The 22,781-nt window shown below is 40.0% G+C and overlaps 1 protein-coding gene across 1 annotated transcript in view; it reads right to left on the bottom strand.

Moving 5' to 3' along the window:
* Positions 1 to 1,980: 1,980 nt before the first annotated feature.
* The window catches only part of tmeff1.S (transmembrane protein with EGF like and two follistatin like domains 1 S homeolog), a 132,114-nt gene continuing 111,313 nt past the window's right edge, over positions 1,981 to 22,781 (bottom strand). The window contains exons 6-10 of the mRNA XM_018269396.2: positions 17,456 to 17,604; positions 16,638 to 16,703; positions 13,548 to 13,671; positions 11,911 to 12,069; positions 1,981 to 3,340 (exon numbers count right to left, since the gene is read on the bottom strand). Of these exons, the coding sequence (XP_018124885.1) occupies positions 3,256 to 3,340; positions 11,911 to 12,069; positions 13,548 to 13,671; positions 16,638 to 16,703; positions 17,456 to 17,604 (583 nt within the window). The 3' untranslated portion in view covers positions 1,981 to 3,255. The remainder of the gene's footprint in view (positions 3,341 to 11,910; positions 12,070 to 13,547; positions 13,672 to 16,637; positions 16,704 to 17,455; positions 17,605 to 22,781) is intronic.

A 22,781-nucleotide genomic window follows, 5' to 3' on the forward strand; every position in this document is an offset into this window, starting at 1 on the left:
GGTCACTATACAGGACCGAAAAGACAATTCTGGCATTGAAGCAAAGAGGAGCAGCTGCCTCTGAAGACCTTCAAAGTAAAAACTGAGACTCCACCCAAGAAGGCTGGGCAGGCATTTATAAGTGCTTATCATTCAGGCTGTGTGGTCAACATGCCTTTTGAAATACCAAACAACTAAAATTAGGAAGCATGCTCTGAGTAATAAATCTATGAAAGAAAATATCGTTGCTACTCTACTAAAATATTTAAGACATCTGTTGAATCACCCTGAATGGACAGGTTGCTAGCACAGCTTTGTTTATTATAAACAGATCCCTGCAGACAAATTCTATTGGATTTCAGGTATTTGTCAAATATAGAATGTGTGGAGGATTTAGAGATTTTAAATAAATCAAAATGAAAAAATAATCAGGGACTTTTGTTAGGCATGCAATTGCACACCTATGTGTGTGTGTAATCTACGCTTTAATCGATGAAAGGATAGAAAACTAATATTTTTGTAAATGCAGGGGGTTATTAATAAAAGTTTATTAAAAAAAATTAGATTGTTTTTTACTATAAGATCCGAATTTTTAGTGGGAAAAAAAACCTAAAATTTTTCAGGATTTATTAAACCCTGATGCTTTAAAAAGTCTGAATCTGAAAATCTGGCATCTCAGACCTGCCGAGGTTGTATTTAAAGGAAAACGATACCCCCAAAACAATGTAGGTCTCTATAAAAAGATATTGCATAAAACAGCTCATATGTAAAACCCTGTTTCAAGTAAATAAACCATTTTCATAATAATATACTTTTCTAGTAATATGTGCCATTGGGTAATCATAAATAGAAAATTGCCATTTTAAAAAGTAAGGCCCACGCCCTGGGATCACTGTGCAAATCACTATGCACACAAAAATACCAGCAAACCATACTTGTTAGGTCACATGAGCCAATTAACAGACAGAGTTCTGTCTTTTGCTTCAACACTTCTTCCTGTTACAATTAGAGATGATCTCTGAGGCAAGATTTACTTAAATATATATTCCAGTTTGGTAAGATTCTTTAATATGCCAATTAATATGATTTAAACTATCTATTGCTTAAGGGGCACATTTACTTAGGGTCGAATATCGAGGGTTAATTAACCCTCGATCCTCGACCGTCAAAGTAAAATCCTTCGACTTCGAATATCGAAGTTGAAGGATTTACCGCTTTTCCTACGATCGTTAATCCATTTTAATCCATCGATCGAACGATTTTCCTTCGATCAGAAAATTGTTAGGAAGCCTATGGGGACCTTCCCCATAGGCTAACATTGAGGTTCGGTAGGTTTTACTTGGCGAAGTGGGGGGTCGAAGTTTTTTTTAAAGAACTATCGACTATCGAATGGTTGAATAGTCTAACGATTTTTAGTTTGAATCGTTCGATTCGAAGTCGTAGTCGAAGGTCGAAGTACCCAATTCGATGGTCAAAGTAGCCAAAAAAATCATTCGAAATTCAAAGTTTTTTTTATTCTATTTCTTCACTCAAACTAAGTAAATGTGCCCCTAAGTGTTCATTTTGGGGGTATAGTTTTTCTTTAAGTCAATGGGAGAGGTCCCTATACTATTTGGAAGCTTCTGTGGTCTGCGCTGAAATTAGCTAGAAAATCAGACTATTTTGGACTTTTCAGACAAAAATCATAAAAAATTTGACTTATTGGGAAAAATCCAAAAAAATTGTACGGTTCGTAAAAAAAATTTCTGGTTATTCTCCAAAACGATTAATCCATGCATTTTTAATAATAAATAAGGTAAAATTGTGGACTGTAGTTTGGTCAGACTTTTTTAATCATACATTTTTAAATAATCAGAAAAAAATGGATTTGATAAATAAGACCCTTATGTTATTTCCATGACCTAATAAACAATTCAAATACTCCAAACATCCAAATTTGCTGGTCTTCTCAGTGTATGAAATAAGAGATTTATTTTAATAATGATGCTCAAATAAACTGTATTCTGATCCAGAGTTCAAGGTTTTATTTTACAGGAAATTTGCAACATTTATTTCAGTGTAACAAAAGTTCTTAAACCGTCAAAGCTAGGGAAAGATTTTCCAGAATTATTGAACATCTTTCAAATATTTAAAAAGAGGGCTTTTCATTAATTAATGTCTTTGCTCAATGGTTTGATGTGACACAACAATAAGATCAATTGAAGCAGAAACTTTATTTTCATGGTGCCAAGTTTAATTTTGCTAAAATATGCATTTTTTTAGCAGCTGCTTAAAAAATACTTCATGACATACACAATAAAAAAAGGAAATTACAAAATGGTCTTAGTTTAACACCAAAAATGCTTCTGCTTCATTCATCATTACTTGATAAAATGCCAAAAGGGCACAATTCTCAAGATTAAACTATATAGCATATTCAACATTTTACCACTACTCACAGAATACAATTCACATATCATGCGATAACCAGTGATATAAATAAAATGTGGTAACTAATTTCTATAAAACATTGAGATATCTATTTAAACACAGTGTCTCCTACGAAGTCTGGTTAGGAAAAAAAAAAGACTGTAAACATTGTTACCTTTAGCTCGTGCCATCTTTGCAGGGTTTTCTTATTTCCCATTTATCTTTAGGTGTTTGTTTAATGTTAATGGGAGGGTTTTAGCTCTGTGTTCCATAGGAACAACCAAATGTGGACATGTAATTAATACTTTATCCACCAATGTGTGTGATCATTTCACCCTCCGTCCCATGTTATGTTTTGATGTTTATACTAAATATGTAGAAACTCCTAAACTAATCTATGCTAACATACTAGTCTACAAAATGTAATGGTATAATCCAACACTTGTGGAGATTGGCACTGGAACAAAATATTCTCCATGTTTATGTACCATTAAAAAATGTTCAGTTTGATAATTGCCCTAATTAATTATGGCAGGTTAAATTTAGAGAATGTACCCCAACAAGATTGTAAATGTTGGGATGTGGAATTGTATTTTGATTACAACTATGTAAAAGCAACTCACAAAATGGAGGACTGTGCTCCCAATACAGGAATTTAAAAAACAAAAAAGAAAATGAAACTCTATACCAGTCTATTGCTGTCTCTGCTGATTCTTTGTTGGCCCAGCAGGCAAACAAATGATAATAAAGAAAATAAGGCCTCTGAAATAAATATTTCCATTCTTTAAAAAACATAGAATTGAAAATGTACATCACATGGTCAATGTAAGTATAAAAACAAATAAACAGAAGGGGGGAAAAGTTAAGCTACACCATCCGGGAAGAAGTATCTGAAGAAAAATGGCCAAGGTTTTGCTTCTGCCGTCGACCTCTGTTGTTTTTGGGGCACTTCCTACAAAAGAAACATTCAATCATACAAGGAGATAATTTTATAAAGAATTGTAAGATATCTATATTTTCTTTCTAAGACAGAACAAACTACTAGTTGGCCAGATTACATGACAGAAAAATAAAACACATCAACATATCTTATCTTCCTATCCAATAAAATATTGTATTACACAAAAGCCATGAATATCCTGTAAATTATATCCTTAGTGCTTAGTGATGTCATTATTTATAATTGGAGCTTAGTGATGTAATTTATTTTATACAACTCACTGTAACTTGTGTATTATAATAAATAAATTACCCACTGTGATATATGAGGATATCTGAAGTCACCTCAGAGTTCCATGTACGTGTAATTATTGCATCTCTTCTATTTTTTTGTATAAAAAAGAGAAAGTGTTCCTGGTTTTTCAAATACTGTAATCTAGTAAATGTATTCTATTTCCCACATCATGTTTTCGAAGATCAATTAGATGCTGATTTGTCTTGCACTAAACAGGGCAAATGGGGACACTGAAGCTACTCAATGTTTGTGAGGTAGATATTGAGAATTCCAGTATACTACCCCATTCTCTCACTGTGCGCTAGTTACATATCAAGGAGTAGATTGAATAAGCCTTGAGCTTTAGCTCAAGAAATAACAAAAGCCTTTTTTTATGAACAGGAAGCAAAAAGTAAGTTGGACACAAGAACTATTTACTGTATAAATGAAAAGCAGGTATACTGAGCCTTTAAGCTGGCCATAGACAACCAGATTGGCCACCAATGTGCTGAGCCAAATCAGCCTGATCTGATCATTGGCCACACAGTGTTGGACAAGGCCTGCATCAATGGGCTAATGCGCTCCTTGACAGATTTTCAAACCAGCAATTAGGTCCATGTATGGCCACCATTAAAGGGGTTAAATTAAATTTTAATACGATATAGAAAGTGATATTCTGAGACAATTCTTAATTAGTTTTCAATCTTTGTGTTTCTTTTAGTTATTCAGCTTTTTATTCAGTATCTCTCCAGCTTGCAATTTCAGCAATCTAATTGCTAGGGTCCAAATTAGCCTGGCAACCATGCATTGAATCGAATAAGACACTGAAATATGAATAGGGAGGTCCTGAATAGAGAGATGAGTAATGGGTTTACCCATCTAAAGAAACAGATGCTCTGTAAGGCTACAAATGTATTGTCATTTTTACTTTTTATTACTCATCTCTCTATTCAGGACCTCCCTATTCATATTCCAGTGTCTTATTCGATTCAATGCATGGTTGCCAGGGTAAAAAAAAAGAAAAAATGGAGGCCAGATGAAAAGTTGCTAAGAATTAACTATTCTAAATAATAAAAGTAAACTTAAAGGTGAACCATCCCTTTAAAGGAACAGTAACGCTTAAAAATTTTTTATTAAAAAATCCATTCTACCTACACTAATAATAGATCTACCCTGCATAAAGTGTATTCATAGCAATACTTTATTAAAAAAATACTGTTAGAAAACACTGCTTCCTGTCTACTGGAGAACGGCGATATGGCGACTCACTCTGCAGCTCTGCACTCCGCATCTTCTCCCTAACCCGACTTCTGCCAAAACCGGAAGTTATGAATCCGGAGCCCACAGGCTTGAGGCCAGTTACATAGGTGAGATCCGGGCAGCCTAAAGCCCCTGTCCGACCCATTATCTCCCTGGGCAGCAGCTCATCTACCCTCCCTGGGGGCATCCCTTCATCCCCCGACCCCCCTCCAGAAGAGAAGTGAGCAAGAGGAGCAGATCTGTTGATTTACAGGGCAGAGGAGAGAAAGGTCGGCAATGATGAAGCGCACTATTATCCTGCGCAGAGCTGCAGTCACTGTGCTTGCTGTGCTCTCTCTGCTCTTTCCGCGCATCGAACCACCGAGCAACAACAACTGGAGGCACAAATCCTTTCTGAGATCCCATCGCGAGGCAGAGCTGTACAGGTAAATCCAAGAGAGTCGCGCAGATCTGCTCCTCTTGCTCACTTCTCTTCTGGAGGGGGGGTCGGGGGATGAAGGGATGCCCCCAGGGAGGGTAGATGAGCTGCTGCCCAGGGAGATAATGGGTCGGACAGGGGCTTTAGGCTGCCCGGATCTCACCTTTGTAACTGGCATCAAGCCTGTGGGCTCCGGATTCATAACTTCCGGTTTTGGCAGTGTCAAGACCGCCGGGAGCGCGAGGAGTCGCGTCCGCTCCCGGCGGCGAAGAATCCAAAATGGTGGCGCCCAGGCAACCCACGTGGGTTCCGACGCCGGCGCCGTGACGTCAGCGCGGCGCGACGGTCGCGGGCGCGCTGACGCTGGGCAAGGGCGCCAAATTCGAATATAAAAGGACGCCTGAGGCGTCAAGATGGCGCCCGAAAATAGGATTCTGTTCCCTGAGTATTCCTGGGTTCCCTTGCTGTTTCCTCTGCTTATCTGCCTGATTCCTTGTTGTGACCCCTTGCCTGGACCTGGACTTCGCTGATTCTCTGCCTGCCATTGACCCCCTGCCTGGCCTTGGACTTTGTTTGTATTCTGCCTGTCTTTTGACCTGTGCCTGGACTTTGATTATTCTCTTGCCTTACCCCTGGATACCACGACCCTGATTCCTCGTGAGGGGCTTCCTCCTAGATCCGGACTACTCCCCAGAGGGGGCTCCCGGCTCCCTGACATTATTTTCGGGCCATGGATCCTTCTGAGGAAGCCACACCTCATGTCGGACGAGCGCTCCGCGGACTGGCATCCCGCATGGAGGACTACGAAAACCAGCAGGTTCGCATTGGGCAAGCACTCGATGTTCTGCTAGCTCAAGTGCCTTCTACGCCCTCCGCTGCTCCACTTACTGGAGATCCCCCCATGGCGGCAGCCTCTACGAACGCAAGCTACCCGACAGGTGAGCCTCACATTCCACCTCCCCCTCGCTTCAGTGGGGACCCACAAGCCTGCAGGGGATTTGCCACACAATGCCAAATTCAATTTGAGTTCCAACCCACACAGTTTCCAAGTGAGCGTTCCAAGGTGGGTTATGTGATGTCTCGATTGGAAGGCAAGCCACTGGAGTGGGCAACGTCTCTTTGGGAGAAGAATTCCCCGGTGACTTATGATGTTAAAGACTTTCTCCAAGCTTTTCGCACAGTCTTTGATGCTCCAGGTCGGGTTACGAACGCCCCTGCCCGTCTCTTGCAGCTCCGGCAGGGAAGCCGCAGTGTCAATGAGTACGCTATAGACTTCCGAACACTGATGGCGGAGACTTCCTGGTGTGATGACGCTTACAAGGCTGTATACTACCAAGGCCTATCCATCCGCATCAAAGATGATCTCGTCTCCAGAGAGACTCCTGACACCCTGGAAGGGCTGATCGCTCTATCCATTAAGGTGGACACTCGTCTCAGAGAGCACCAGGTGGAGAGAGAGCGCAGCAGACGATTTTCTCCCATGTTGGCCCCTCGCTTTCAAAGGCCGATTCTGCAAACACCCGCTGTTCCTGTGACTCATGTGTCGACGTCTCCCTTGGAGGAACCTATGCAAGTAGGAAAGACTCGCCTCTCCGAGCAGGAAAGACTCCGAAGACGTATGGCAGGTCTCTGTTTATACTGTGGTGGGCATTCCCATTTTGCCAACGCCTGTCCTGCCAAAGCCAAGAGTTTTGTACCCCGAGGTATGTCTCAGGTTTCTCATGTAGGGGGCATCACTCGAGGTCCTCAGGAGAAGTATCAAGAAAATTCATGCAGACTTCTCCTTCCTTTGCAGATTCACCTGGCAAGTAAGTCTATCTTCGAAAGGGCCTTCCTCGACTCCGGAGCGGATGGCAATTTCATGGATGCCTTTTTTGCCGAACGCATGAAGATTCCCCTGCTTCCATTGTCTTCACCCCTGCGAATTACCGCCATAGATGACAAACCCCTGGAGTTTGAATTCGTCACAAAGTTCACGGCGGAACTATCTGTACAAGTTGGGGCGCTGCATCAAGAAAAACTTTCATTCTTCATCATCCCCTGTCCTTCTACTCCAGTAATATTGGGTCTTCCGTGGTTACGTCTGCATAACCCCACCATAGACTGGTCCACTGGGCAGATCTCTCGTTGGAGTTTATTTTGCCTGCAACATTGCCTTCCGCCAAAACCCCTCGAGAAGGTGAATGTCTCCTCTGCGGAATTAAAGACTTTGCCCTCCACTTACAAGGGATTTTCCGATGTGTTTTGTAAAAAGTCTGCAGAGTTCCTTCCCCCACATCGCTCCTACGACTGTCCGGTTGAACTCCTGCCAGGAGCTATGCCCCCCAGAGGGCGCACCTACCCTCTCTCTCCTGCAGAGACTACCGCTATGAAGGAGTACATCCAAGAAAATCTCCAGCGGGGGTTTATCCGCCCTTCTACCTCTCCTGCAGGGGCTGGGTTCTTCTTTGTGGAGAAGAAGGACGGAGGCCTTCGGCCTTGTATAGACTATCGGGGTCTGAATAAGATCACCGTGAAGAACAGGTACCCCCTGCCCCTGATTGCTGAGCTCTTTGACCAGCTGAAAGGGGCAAAGATTTTCTCCAAGTTGGATCTCCGCGGGGCCTACAACCTCATTCGCATCCGGGAGGGTGACGAATGGAAGACGGCATTCAACACTCGGGATGGGCACTATGAATATCTCGTTATGCCCTTCGGCCTATGCAATGCCCCTGCCGTCTTCCAGGAGTTTGTTTATGATGTGTTCCGAGATCTCCTAGGAAGGTTCGTAGTCGTATACTTGGACGACATCCTGATCTTTTCCAAGGACCTTGAAAGTCATCGCTCCCAGGTGAAGGAGGTACTCTCTCGTCTGAGGAAGAACTCTCTCTTCGCCAAGTTGGAGAAGTGTGTCTTCGAGGTATCCAAGATCCCCTTCCTAGGATACATTATCTCTCCAGAGGGATTTGAGATGGACCCCGTGAAAGTGTCGGCCATCCAGGAGTGGCCTCTCCCTTTGAGTACCAAGGGCAATCCAGAGATTCATCGGATTTGCTAATTATTATCGACAGTTCATCCGGGGGTTCTCTTCCCGCATTGCACCTATTCTGGCCCTCATCCGGAAAGGGGGTAAACCCGGCATGTGGCCTCCATCTGCCATAGAAGCTTTTCAGTCCTTGAAAGAGGCCTTCACTTCCGCTCCTGTTCTCTGACATCCCAATCCTGCACTACCCTTCTGCATCGAAGTTGATGCTTCTGAAGTCGGAGCCGGAGCTATCCTGTCTCAGAGACACTCCACTGATGGGAAATTGCACCCCTGTGCGTTTTTCTCCAAGAAGTTCTCATCCGCAGAGCAGAACTATGATGTCGGGAATCGGGAACTCTTGGCAGTCAAGCTTGCCCTTGAAGAATGGCGTCACCTCCTGGAGGGCTCTGAAATTCCTGTCCAGATTTTCACAGATCACAAGAATCTGGAGTTTATACAGTCCCTCAAGAGGCTAAATCCCAGGCAAGCCAGGTGGGCCCTTTTCTTTTCCCGATTTAACTTTGTTTTGACCTATCGCCCAGGTTCCAAGAATCTGAAGGCCGACGCCTTGTCTCGTAGCTTCACTCCGGTGGACCGTGACCCTGAGAGGCAAGAACCAATCATTCCACCAGTAAAGATCATTGCCTCTCTGTATCCCCAATTTGCCGACCAGATTCTGGCTGGGCAGTCCTTGGCTCCTCAAGATACTCCGATTGGCATGGCCTTCGTCCCTCCAGAACTTCGCCTGGCCATCCTACAACAAACCCACTGCTCCAGGCAAGCTGGACATCCTGGTCCGGCCAAGACCCTTGAACTCTTGAGGCGCCTAGTCTGGTGGCCTGATATCCGCAAGGATGTAAAGGACTTTGTGGCTGCTTGTAATGTCTGCGCCACTTCTAAGCCTAGCCATTCCCGCCCCAGCGGGTTGTTACAGCCTTTGCCGGTTCCCTCTCGTCCATGGACGCACCTCTCTATGGACTTTATTGTCGAACTTCCTCCCTCCGGTGGGAATACTGTGATCTGGGTTGTTATTGACCGCTTCAGCAAAATGGCCCATTTCATTCCTTTGAAGAAGTTACCCTCTGCGGTGGAATTATCCCAACTCTTTATTAAGTACATCTTCCGCCTGCATGGTTTCCCGGTGGAGATCGTCTCCGACAGAGGCACCCAGTTTACCGCCAAGTTCTGGTGTTCCCTATGTAAAGATTTGGGAATAACACTTCAATTTTCGTCTGCCTACCACCCGCAGACGAATGGGGCAGCTGAACGTGTGAACCAAGCCTTAGAACAGTTCCTGAGGAACCACGTGTCTCTTTGCCAGGACGATTGGTCTGACCTCCTCCCGTGGGCGGAGTTTGCTCATAATAATGCATGTCATTCCTCCACAGGAAGGTCTCCGTTTATGGTGGTGTATGGACAGCACCCTCAAGCCTTTCCTCAGGACTTCGTGTTGTCGGACGTCCCGGCTGCAGATGATCTGGCAGCCCATATGCTTGCTATTTGGGCTGCAACCAAGTCTAATCTGGAGAAGAGTGCTCTAGTCCACAAGACTTTCGCGGATCGCCGTAGAAGGCCCTCTCCTCCCTACAAGGTGGGTGATAGTGTCTGGCTCTCTTCCAGGAATATTCGCTTGAAGGTGCCATCTCCCAAGTTGGGTCCGAAGTTCCTGGGTCCGTTCCCCATCTTGGAGATAATTAACCCCGTAGCCATCAGACTTCAACTCCCACCAGAGATGAGAATCCCCAACGTGTTCCACGTCTCCCTGGTGAAGCCCACCATCTCTAACCGTTTCTCTGATGTCCAATCTCCTCCTCCTGCCGTCTCTGTGGAGGGTCAACAAGAATTCGAGGTGGAGAGAATCCTTGATTCCAGAATCTCCAGAGGGTCCCTTCAGTACCTCATCCATTGGAAGGGCTTTGGCCCCGAAGAATGCTCTTGGGAGGGACACCGTGATGTGCATGCTCCTCGTTTGGTAAGAGACTTCCACTCCAAGTTTCCCCAGAAACCAAGTCCCGGTGGTCCTGAGGCCCCCCGTGAGGGGGGGGTACTGTCAAGACCGCCGGGAGCGCGAGGAGTCGCGTCCGCTCCCGGCGGCGAAGAATCCAAAATGGCGGCGCCCAGGCAACCCACGTGGGTTCCGACGCCGGCGCCGTGACGTCAGCGCGGCGCGACGGTCGCGGGCGCGCTGACGCTGGGCAAGGGCGCCAAATTCGAATATAAAAGGACGCCTGAGGCGTCAAGATGGCGCCCGAAAATAGGATTCTGTTCCCTGAGTATTCCTGGGTTCCCTTGCTGTTTCCTCTGCTTATCTGCCTGATTCCTTGTTGTGACCCCTTGCCTGGACCTGGACTTCGCTGATTCTCTGCCTGCCATTGACCCCCTGCCTGGCCTTGGACTTTGTTTGTATTCTGCCTGTCTTTTGACCTGTGCCTGGACTTTGATTATTCTCTTGCCTTACCCCTGGATACCACGACCCTGATTCCTCGTGAGGGGCTTCCTCCTAGATCCGGACTACTCCCCAGAGGGGGCTCCCGGCTCCCTGACAGGCAGAAGTCGGGTTAGGGAGAAGATGCGGAGTGCAGAGCTGCAGAGTGAGTCGCCATATCGCCGTTCTCCAGTAGACAGGAAGCAGTGTTTTCTAACAGTATTTTTTTGCTTTGAATACACTTTATGCAGGGTAGATCTATTATTAGTGTAGGTACAATGGATTGTTTAATAATATTTTTTTTAGCGTTACTGTTCCTTTAAGCTTACTCATTTAAAACTAGAAATATTGAATCCTTGAAGGGTGGGATATAACTGGATATAACTAGACCCCTGGAATGTGAAGTATGACACCTGCCAGTCAACAAGGAATCTCTATACATAGATATAGGATAAAACCTTGTGCCCACAGAGCATGACTTCACAATCATTGTATGATAGATAATTGAAAACAGACTTGAAAGAATGCCAGGAAGGACTATTCAATTTGTTGGAGGAACCTACATCGCTTAACTGCACTCTGTAAGGAACAGACAACAACACTGCACCAGAATTATTTCCAGTTTTAAATGAGGTAAGGCATTCAGCACTAAGAAGCCTATGTATCAACATTTGAATTTGTGTAGTTTTTGCATTTTTTGAACCTTAACTAAACTGAACATTTTAAAATAAAAAAAAAGCATGAAAGCCCATTTTGCTGAGCCAAATCAGACTGGTCTGATCATTGGCCATAGGATTATCAAATAGATCATTCGGGGTCTAACAAATCGATAAGGACTGCATCAATATGCTAATGTGCTCCTTGTTTGCCATGATTTTAAAATCAGCAATTTGGTCAATAATCCTGACTGTTTAAACCCTGAGAAATAAAGAATGCAAGGACAGTTCCCACTGACTTCTACAAGATCTCACCAGCTTTTAGATGGAGACATTTTGCATTATAGTTACACCTCATAAATATTGAATTTTTCGTGTTTTAGGGTAATTAATTAAGTGCATGATTTTTAGCTTTATAAAGCATGATTCTGGGAAAATAAAAAAATATGAATATTAGTAAATTGGCCACTAAATAAAAGTCTATTAACAATAGTCCTAAAAAGACACATGAAAAGTAAAGTCTATTAGGAAGCAAATATTATTTACCTTGTAATACACATGACAATTGCAACTATAATAGCGATCTGCACTGCTCCAATGATAGCTGCTATGAGGACATGGGTGAGCTTTTGCCTACTTGGAACCACATAAAGTATATTGAAATCTGTTTTATCACAGTATTGGCCTGTGTACCCAGAATCACACCTGAAAACCAGAAGTAATATGTCAGGTACATTTCAAGCAAAATATACAGTATCAATTTACATAACATTTTACGATGTAATACCAGTAAGCTTGATCCTACTTTTCCTTCCCATTGTAAGACTGAATGTGATGAAAAATAATTTAATCTTTAAGTAATTATTGCGTATAGAAAGTATATACCAAAAGATGCCTTTTATTGTGTTTCGAAAGGTGAAAATCATATAAATACAGTTTTATAAGGCAACTAATTGATTTGTTAGGGATTCAGAAGCTCCACAGGGATTAGGGATTCAGCAAACCATAATACATTTTGTGGACCCTCAAAGATACTTGCTGTTGCTGCCAGCCTTTACCAGTGCTTGAATCTTGACTACGATCCTGCTTTAACCTCTTCATACCACACCACAGTCTATACAGCCTGCAACCCAGTGCCTAATTACATCTTGGTCAGTACTACTGGGCCTTGATAGCATACAGCCCCAAAAGGCACTTTACTTGAGTGAATTTTTAGCACTATCATAGTTCCATTTTTATAAAAACTTGAGACATCTAAGACTGCCCCCCAATAACTTGGCTCAAGTTTCAATTATACCTGTATATGAAGAAAAAGGTAGGCACTGTTTGGTCATTTTATAAATGGCAATACATGCATATAATACATAATATAATAGCTATTATAAAGAAAGTAATATGTGCACAATGTATTACTAATATATAAATGTAAACTGCAACGTTTATATCAATTACATGTGTTTACATCAATTTGGGGTTTGATTTGGGTTTAGCACTTGGCCAACACTTTTGGATTGACTCAATTGACCCTATTGAATCTATAATGTGCTATTGCAAATACAAAAACATGGCCCACTATTTAGCAGTACATTAAATGGGCAGAGATTAAGTGGCTCCCTACTGATGTCTGTAAAACGCTTAATAAAATGCAATACACAGAAATTTTATGTACTATGTAAAAATATCCAAAATAAAATAATTGCAAAGTCTGCTTTCAGAAGCAAACTTCATAGATGATGCTCTAGCAGCTGTAATTGATCTTATTGGTGGATGTGATGGGCACCACGGTCGTTATATTGACAGTCAGAGTTTCAAGGCCTGTGTATTGACATTCCTAGCACTTATGAATTTCATTATTCTCGTTCATTTTATTTATACTAACTGCACCCCTATGTATATTTAATTATTTGCAAAATGCTGTGTATACAACATTTTACAATGCATTTACTATTGTTAAAACACCAATAAATACAATACGAATAACTATGATTACAGTGTACACTGCATGAATGAAACAACCATCCTGTTTTCTGCTAAATTCACGATTCACTTAGACACCTACTTTGAACAGACATTTTCATTTATTTCATATTTCTGAACTAGGTTTTTGTTTTGCTTGGCATATGATTGACTAATCCTATGTATGTACAGTAACAAATAAATACATTCTATAAATCATTACTTACCGACATGATGCTTTCTGACTTGAATAGCTCAGCTCACATTTTCCATGAACACAATAGCCATTGTAGTTCTCAGAGCATGGAATATAATTTCCCATGAAATCCCCTTCCCTCTGATCAGTGGAATCTGTTGTAAAAAAATATTTAACTATTTATTTAATATGATGTGATCAAATACTTTCATTGCAAATCTTCGCTGAGCATTGCGAACCCTTAAACCCCGCTTGAAGGTGGCTTAAACTTTTTTTTGACGTAACAACTTTTTCATTAAGAAGTTTTAGGTTTTAATGTCGCAATGTAATATTCTTCATTAGGCTTTTATTGCATTGCCAATATTAATTGTGCACAGCGAATCTTAATTGTGCATTGTGAACCTTTAACACTTGCTTGAAGGTGACCAAAGCTTTTGGAGCAAATGTAACAACTTTTTCATAAAGAAGCTTTATTATATACACTGCCTACTATCGCAAACAATAAAATTTGCAATCGTTATCCTACTGTCGTGTGAGGGGCAAAGTGTTTGCAAAGGCAACATTTTTCTCTTTGTGAACATTTATTTGCATTGCAAACGAGTTGTGAACTATTTTGCCATTAGCAACAAATATTACATTCCCCAATATATATTGAGAAGAGCATTGGATTTTTTATATGTAGTAAAAGAACCTACCCACTATTGTATGTTCCCAACATCATGGGACAGCTCTTTTTGTTCTATTATGAATCAATAGGAAGTTATCACTTCATGTTGTTATTCAGGTAAAGTGGTTAGAGCACTTGGAAGAAAGGTTACACCTTGCCATATTATGTATAGACTGATCACACTACGGGGCACATTTACTATTGGTCGAATATCGAGGGTTAATTATTCGACCGTCGAAGTAAAATCCTTTTACCGCAATTTGTTCGATCGAAAGATTAAAGGAAAAATCGTTCGATTTTCCTTCGATCCCAAATTGCTAGAAAAGCCTATGGGGACCTTCCCTATAGGCTAACATTGGTGCTCGGTAGGTTTTAGGTGGCGAAGTAGGTGGTCGAAGTTTTTTTTAAAGAGACAGAACTTCAACTATGGAATGGTAGAATAATCCAACGATTTTTAGTTTGAATCGTTTGATTCGAAGTCGTAGTCAAAGGTCGAAGTAGCCAATTCGATGGTCGAAGTAGCCAAAAAATATACTTTGAAATTCTAAGTATTTTTCATTCTAATACTTCACTCGAGCTAAGTAAATGTGCCCCTACAATGTGCATAAATATATTACTTTCCCCTGTTCTGTAAAAGAATATATAACATTCACCTCACAAAGAAACGTTTAGGCAGATTTATCAAAATAGAGTGTTTATATAAGTATCAACCCCTATGGGATTTTTAAAAGCGTATTTATGAATGGGTGAAAGTTCATCATTTAAAAATATCCTTCTTAAAATCCCATAGTAATGAATAGAAAATGGGTTTGTTTTAGGGGAATATTTGTTATGCTGTTTAAAATGAAATTCGCCAAAAAAGTTGTGTAAAAAGCTGTCTAAAATAAATGGCTAATAATGTAATTTTACGCCATGTGAACACTAGAGCTAATTTTTACATGGTGAAGCCTGGCGATCTGTGGTGTTATATCCCACTGTTTTTTACACAGCATAATAAATATGCACCTTAAAATTTACAAACTTTAAAAATAGAATTTACTCTTCACATTGTTTAATATTTAATAGCCTGCCCCCTGAACTCTGCATTTAAACCGCTTCCTTTGCCATTACTGTCTCCTAAACAATGTTCTCTTGTAACAAAATCAAGTCAGAGAGGGTGTCACCTCTATCTCCCATGACTGTCACTCACACCAAAGTCTAAGCAGTCATGAGTTAATTTTGTATGACATTAATGTAGATAATGGCCTGTAAGAAAAATTATACCTTATTCCTTGGAACATTATGACCTAGAATTTGAATTCCTGGTTTTAAAATTCATTCTCAGAAGCAAAATTGTAAATTGAAATCTTAAGTGATAATATTTAGCTAAATGAATCTTATCATCAGAAATTTAACCTAATTAACATTTTATTATTTTACCATTTTTAAAAAAAGGTTTAATACCGTTTGTTTCTTGCCTCATTTTAGGGTTTTGCTTCAAAATGTAGTGCTTTGGTTTACTCTTCCCCTAAAAAAGGTTTTATATCTTGCTTACTCATTGTTACATTTTGTCAGGCATATCTCCAAACAGCAGTTACTGAGTCATTTAATAATGTATCCTGTTTTGTCTTATAGAAAAATGATTTTGATCAATGAGTGTATATCTAGAATAGTTTTTAAAAAGTAATGGTGAGCACAACTTTCCCTTTTTTGCCATAGTTTATACAGGAGCAGTGGTCAGCTCCATGTTTTAGCTCGTATCATCCCCAGTTAGGTAATCCCAGTGGTGGCCAATAAAAAGGGCAACCGTTTGGGAGTTGGAAAGCAAGTTGCAGGTAAAACTTAGCCCCTGTGAAGTAAGCATAGGACTGGCCAGACCTGGGATGACTTTGACAGTAGAATACAAGTACTAATCCCCTTTAGTATGGGATACAAAATTACATAGCAACTCTGTACTTTACCACAGACTAGAACTGCTGCTAGTGCTACTGTATAATGGAAATACAGCAGGGATGCACAAACTGTGGGGATCTGCTGTATGGTAGCCCCACCTCAACAGGGCACTAAATGTCATCACACTTCACATATAAAGGAGTGATTGACAGGCAGGAGGCCAACTGGAGCCAGGGGGCAGTGTGTGTGTCTGAAGGTTACAGGAGGAGGGCCTGGTTCCTTGTAGTTAAGCCACTGGTTGCTGATGAAAACAGGACTTTTGTGCAGTCTGTCCATGACATTCCTTTGTTCATAGTCAATTTAGAAGTGACCCCTTGGCACCAGCAGTTTTTGTTATTAGGGTTATTTTTTCACACATTAAGGGGGTTACTTATTAAAATTTGACTTTTCTGGGGTCAAAATCAAACAATTCAGATTTTTTGTGCGACAATCTGAAAAGTCATTGCGGAAATATTTGCTATGGTCGTTTTTAGTAAATTTGTCCTAGTAATTTTCTTGAAATGGAATGTAAGAAATATTTACCTTTCACCTCGGGTCGGTTTTGTAGGCCTTCATCTTTCTTACCCATTATGCTTGTTTCATCTGTTTCTAAAAGAATAAAAAAAAAAAATAGAAGCCAAAGTTGCATATGTCCTTTATTTATATCAGAACTTTCAGTTTTAAAAGAAATTCTGTAAAATATTATCAGTATTCAGAAGGACTTTTTTTTGGGGGGGGGGGTTCACTTGCAAATTGCATTGTAGCTAGCTTGATAGTTTGTCCAAATAGAATGTGTCAAAGCCAAGTGGTGAGAAAGGCATCTAAGCTTACCAGCTGTTCCCCCAGATCAGACCATTCTTTGTCATGTCATTGGCGTGTGCTATTTAAACTGCATATCCTTTTTTGGCTAAATCAGGACTGAGTTGACACTCAGATTTAGATTCCTATGTTCAAAATGGCATTAAATTCAATAACTTAATTTGCTTTAAAATCCTGCTTTGCAATCCACCCTACTGTGTTAAAATAATATATCTAAAACAAGGATTAAAGAACATAAAAATAATATATCAGAATGTGCCAGATTTACTCCTCTCTTATCAACAATTAAATTTAGTGAATTGATTTCTAAGTAAAACAAAAATAAACAAAAAGCAGGAAAACATCCCTTTAATAGAGGTGACAAAAGACTTCAGCATGTCACCAACGTAAATGGGGTGTGTGTGTATTTTTTTTTAAACAAAACACAGAAAAGCATTCAGTCAAATTGATATTAAATTATATAAATGTTGGTTAGCTAGATTATTTTATTATGTCTCAGTGCGGAGTTCATAGCAAATTATAAAATGAATATATTTGCCTACCTATACAGCTCCGTAGATGCTTTACATCAATCTGTTCTTGCCTGAGGCATGATGCTTCCCGTACCAGACAAGGGTTGGAGTAGGAGCTACCATCAGTGGCACAAACAGGATTAAAATTATGTCCGCTGCAGTCAATGTTACAGACACACCTATTAGAGAGAAACAAATAATTACCGTAATATCAGAAATGCAAAAGCCTTTTACAGATTACTTGACAGATTGAGAAACTGCACTTACTTAACCATCAGGTTCTGGTTCACAGGGGGTGTCAATCTGTTTCAGGCCAGCAATAACTGAATAATGAATGCTATTAGATTTCCTGCACTTAGTACAGCTGCCACATTGCTATTAAACCCCTAACACTTGAGTCATATGCATTTACCATACCAACTGTGCATCCATAAACAAATACCGGTGGATCAGTCACTTGTTCAACTACTGACATTTCACAAATAAATCCCTTTTATAACACTCATTTTATTTTTCTACAAAACATCAGTAATATAAACTGACAAAGGTTTAATGCCTCCAAAGCTTTATAATTTGACTGGGTTGCTGAGTAATAATTTGTACATTTACATATTGTAAGGAACTTACCCTGGTGGTCTAGCGGCAGCGGGGTCCACGCCGCGTCCTCGGCGTGGACACCCGCTGTGCTGCTTTCTTCCTGTGCCGGCTCCCTAGCGCGCGCGCATGCGCACTCTGATTTAAAGGCGCAGGCGCGCTGACGTAATGACGTCAGCGCGAGAGGCGCGAAATTCAAAAGTATAAGAGGGGAATTTGGGTTTTAGCAAATTGCCCGTTGTAAGTTCAAATTAGCTTGTTCCTGGGTGCTATTACTTTATTCCTGATATCTCTGCCGTGTTTGACCCTTGCCTGCCTGATTTACTACGCTGATCTCTCTAATCCTGACCCTGCTAGCCTGTGACTATTCTGACATCTCCAATCCTGACCTCTGCCTGTCCATTGACCATTCCACGTTTTCTCCATCCTGATTTTGGCCTGTCTGACTTCTCTACTGCTTGGGCTGGCCCGGCCTGCCTGTTCCTGTGGCTTCCTATCTTCTAACATCCTTGTAAGACAGTCGTGCCCCATTGCCTGCCAGAACTTATGCTTTGCACCTCTCGTTAAGTCCAGGTGGCATCTGAGTACGCCGAGGGCTCCTCCCGAGGCCAAAGGCGGTCACTTAACTGGTGAAGTCGAGCCGAGACCAGGGTGCTTGGCATCTGTTCTGGTGTAGGGTGCCGACCGTGACACATATGTTCAAAACCAAAAATTATTTTAGAATATAATAGTTATAAAAAATTATGAAAAATGAATAAAGTAAATTTTTTACATCTATTGGCTATACTAACGTGTTTATTTGTTACCAGTGATGAGTGAATGTTCGGCCAGTCTTTCCTCATAGCTAAGATTTTCCATACCTTTTACCAGCTTAGTCGTCCTCCACTGTACCCTCTCTAATTCAATAAAGTCCTGTTTGAGTGATGGTGACCAAAACTCTAGTGCTCTAGTGCTCTAGTGCTCTATACAGTGGAAGAATAACCCCCTAGTCCCGTGCATCAATTCCCCTTTTAATACAGCTCAAGACCTTATTTGCCCTTGATGCTGCTGACTGACATTGCTTGCTACAGCCAAGTTTATTATCTACAAGGACTCAAATGTCCTTTTCCATTATGGATATGCCTAGTGCAGTCCCATTAAGGGTATAAGTGGCTTGGATATTTTTACATCCCAGGTGCATGACTTTACATTTATCAACATTGAATCTCATTTGCCACTTAGCTGCCAAGATTGCCAGTTTGTCAAGATCCTGTTGCAAGGATGCCACATGCTGAATGGATTTAATTGGGCTGGATAGTTTGGTGTCATCTGCAAACACTGATACATTACTTACAATACCCTCCCCTAAGTCATTAATGAACAAGTGAAATAAAAGTGGACCCAATACGGAGCCTGCACTAAGAACCTTACTCCAAGTAGAGAATATAACATTAACAACCACCCTCTGTAGCTGATTCTGTAGCCAGTTTCCTATGCAAATGCAAGCTAGAGGGGGTGGGGTGGATGGGGAGGACTCCAATCCCATTGCTTTATGTGGAAGGTAAGGGGTATATAATATTGACACCTGCTCTTTTTCATGGCAACACAGACAGCATAGTGAAATGCTTGTATGTTGCTGTTGCTTGCAAAACTGTGCATTTCCAGAAAAATGTACCAGGTAAAAGAGTTTGCTCTGCATTTGTTACATGTAATTATTACATTAGTTAGCATTATTAGTATTACTGCACTTGCCCTTTTTTAGTCTTAATATGCTAAAATAAGATGCAGTATTATAAAATACACATAATACAGTACTGAATACTGAACTGTGCATGGCCATCCAGAAGTGGTAGCCCATATTTGAACAAACTTTAAGTATGCTGTAGTAGTGCTGTAGTGATATAAGCAGCGGTGTAAGTGAGAGATTGGAAGATGAATAAATAGAAGGATAAGTAATAAAAAGTTACAATAAAAATAAAATTGTTGACTCACAGAGCAGCAGCGTCCTGAGTAACATTGCACTGCAGCATCAGTGGGTTAAAGAGCACTTACCCAAGATTAAAAGGTATAAATAGAAAAATTAAAATGCTCAGAATGGTCCTCTGAGTTTTAAGCTGGCCATAGAAGCAAATATACAGCCGTATGAATCGGCTACTGATAAGATCTGACAATATCAATGGGTGACTGTCGCTACTATTTGTCGGGCATGACTTTTGTTCAATTGCTGTCATTCAATTAAAGGCCAGAACATTGTCTGATTTGTTATTTATTTAATCTGAATGTTTAATGGTAGATTGTTAGACATTGGTCACACAAAGAATAAAATCTGCATGTCTATCACCAGACGTAGACTGATACAATGCTTAGGGCTTAGCAGCTATCTTTAAAGGTCAATGACCCAACTGTCTATGCAATTCCCGTATAGGAGAGAGCTCATAAGCCTAAGGCCTGGGCTAAAAATGTTAATAACTCAGAAACTACTAAAATACTGCTCAGAGACCCATTCTGACAAAGGCTGCATCAATTGATTTTGACCCTCTTTAAATAAACCCTATGATCTGATTTGTTTTTGAGACAGAATACAGAAAATTAATGTCTGGGTAATATTTTACCCCAAATTACCAATGTCATAGAACTATAATTCCACTGTCTTATTATTTCATACATTCTTAGATAGAAATGAATTTCCTGGGTGCAATATGTTTTCTTTCATTTCATTTCTGTCAAAATAAACTACTTTAAGGTCCTAACCCTTTAAGCAAACACAATAAAGAAAATCCATTACTATAGCAAAACTTCATGCTTTCAAACATTGTGATTAATGTGATTTTTGGTAAATCAAACAAATGCAGCTTTTCAGGCACAGAACAGTCTGAGGTAACTGTAACTATAAAATGTATAGACTTAGACTTTGACAGCAGATAAAAACTATTTGTTCCTATTTAGTCTGTCCATTCCTTTACTTCTTGAATCACAACAATATTACTGCTATACCTGGCACCTTTTTTTTCCTACTGGTCTTGAATTTGAATCTTGAGAATATTAACCCCCAGACTGTCATAATATGTTTTAATCTACTGGTCATGCTCCAGTAAGGACTGGGGCTGACCTAGGAAGAAATCTCTGGTTTCGAATGAGTGCTTAGCTGGACTTGCTGGTTTTTATATAACCTGATATCCAAATTCTGTAATAAAATGTATTTAAACATTCACTCCAGTGTAGTGTATTTTTTATTGTAATTACAATTCTGCTTACTGGTTATAGTGTGACCCAGTTAATTGGCAATTGCATTTGGAGCTGAAAATAATTTATGTTGACATCATGTTAAAACAGCAAAGGCCTTTCCCAAGTAAGTATAAAATTCAACAGAATGCCAGAAGGATAAGGGCAATTCATCATAAGCATAGAATTCGATAGAATGCCAGAAGGATATGGGCAATTCATCATTCCTGCATTCACAGTGAACATTATGCCACTTTAAACCTGCCATTGAGCTTGTGAATGTAGGCTTTTGGGCTGCTCACCAATATTAACAATGATAAAGTTGGGGCACAGTGTTACCCTTGGCCGGATGAGTATTGCAAGTGGATAAAATTATTTTTTAATGTCAAATGAATGGTAGTATATTAGTAGTATAAGATTTTACCACTTTGACTTAATTGCAATTACTACATCAACAACATCTTGGCATTGTTCTGAATTTGCTATAAGCTTAGGGATGCATTGAATTCAGGATTCGGTATTCTGCCTTTTTCAACAGGATTCAACTGAATCCTTGTGCCTGACTGAACCGAATCCTTAAAATCACATGACTTTTTGTTATCATTCCTATCCCTGATTTGCATATGTAAGTTAGGGTTCAGATTCAGTTTGGTATTCTGCTGAATCTTTCACTTTGGGATTCGGCCGAATGCAAAAATAGTGGATTTGGTGAATACCTTGTATAAATAGGCAATTCCAATTTGGCAGAAGTTTTATTTCCCAAATTAAGCTGCATACTTGTCATAATTATTAATAGCAACAGGCTCACAACATTTAATTAAGCTTTACTTTCATAGACATAGTCATACAAATTATTCTACATTTAAATGATGAGAATATTTTCCCTAGGGAGTGAAATACAGACAAGGGGATTATCAAGACATGTTTAAATTATCTTTATAATAAGCAGAATGAATTGTATTATACATTTTCTGAACACAGCCAAGATACACAATAATAATTTTGCACAAGCAATTTAAATTATGAGGACATTATTTGCATGCTTCCATTTCATGAAAGCAATATTCAAAAGATTTCAAGGACTCTCCATACATTAATAAAACGCTAGCCCCTCTATTATATCTGCTTTTGTCAGATTCTTCATACTTCATACACTGATTATTTTTCCATTGGCCACACTTAACACAAAGGCAAAATACTGTATATGCATATATATATATATATATATATATATATATATATATATATATATATATATATATATATATATATATATATATGCATATATATATATATATATATACTGTATATATATATATATATATATATATATATATATATAGATATATATATATATAAATATATATATATATATATATATATATATATATATAGATAGATAGATAGATAGATAGATATATAGATATATATATATACATACACTCTCTGCCAGCCAAAACGTAAAGCTGTGGTCACCACAGTGAAGGGCCAGATCATGCTAATACAAATATCTGGCACTCAGGCCAACAAAATGATCATGTAGGGAGCCTACAGAATTTCC

Source organism: Xenopus laevis, chromosome 6S (assembly GCF_017654675.1).
Source record: "Xenopus laevis strain J_2021 chromosome 6S, Xenopus_laevis_v10.1, whole genome shotgun sequence".
In the NCBI taxonomy this organism is placed as follows: domain Eukaryota; kingdom Metazoa; phylum Chordata; class Amphibia; order Anura; family Pipidae; genus Xenopus; species Xenopus laevis.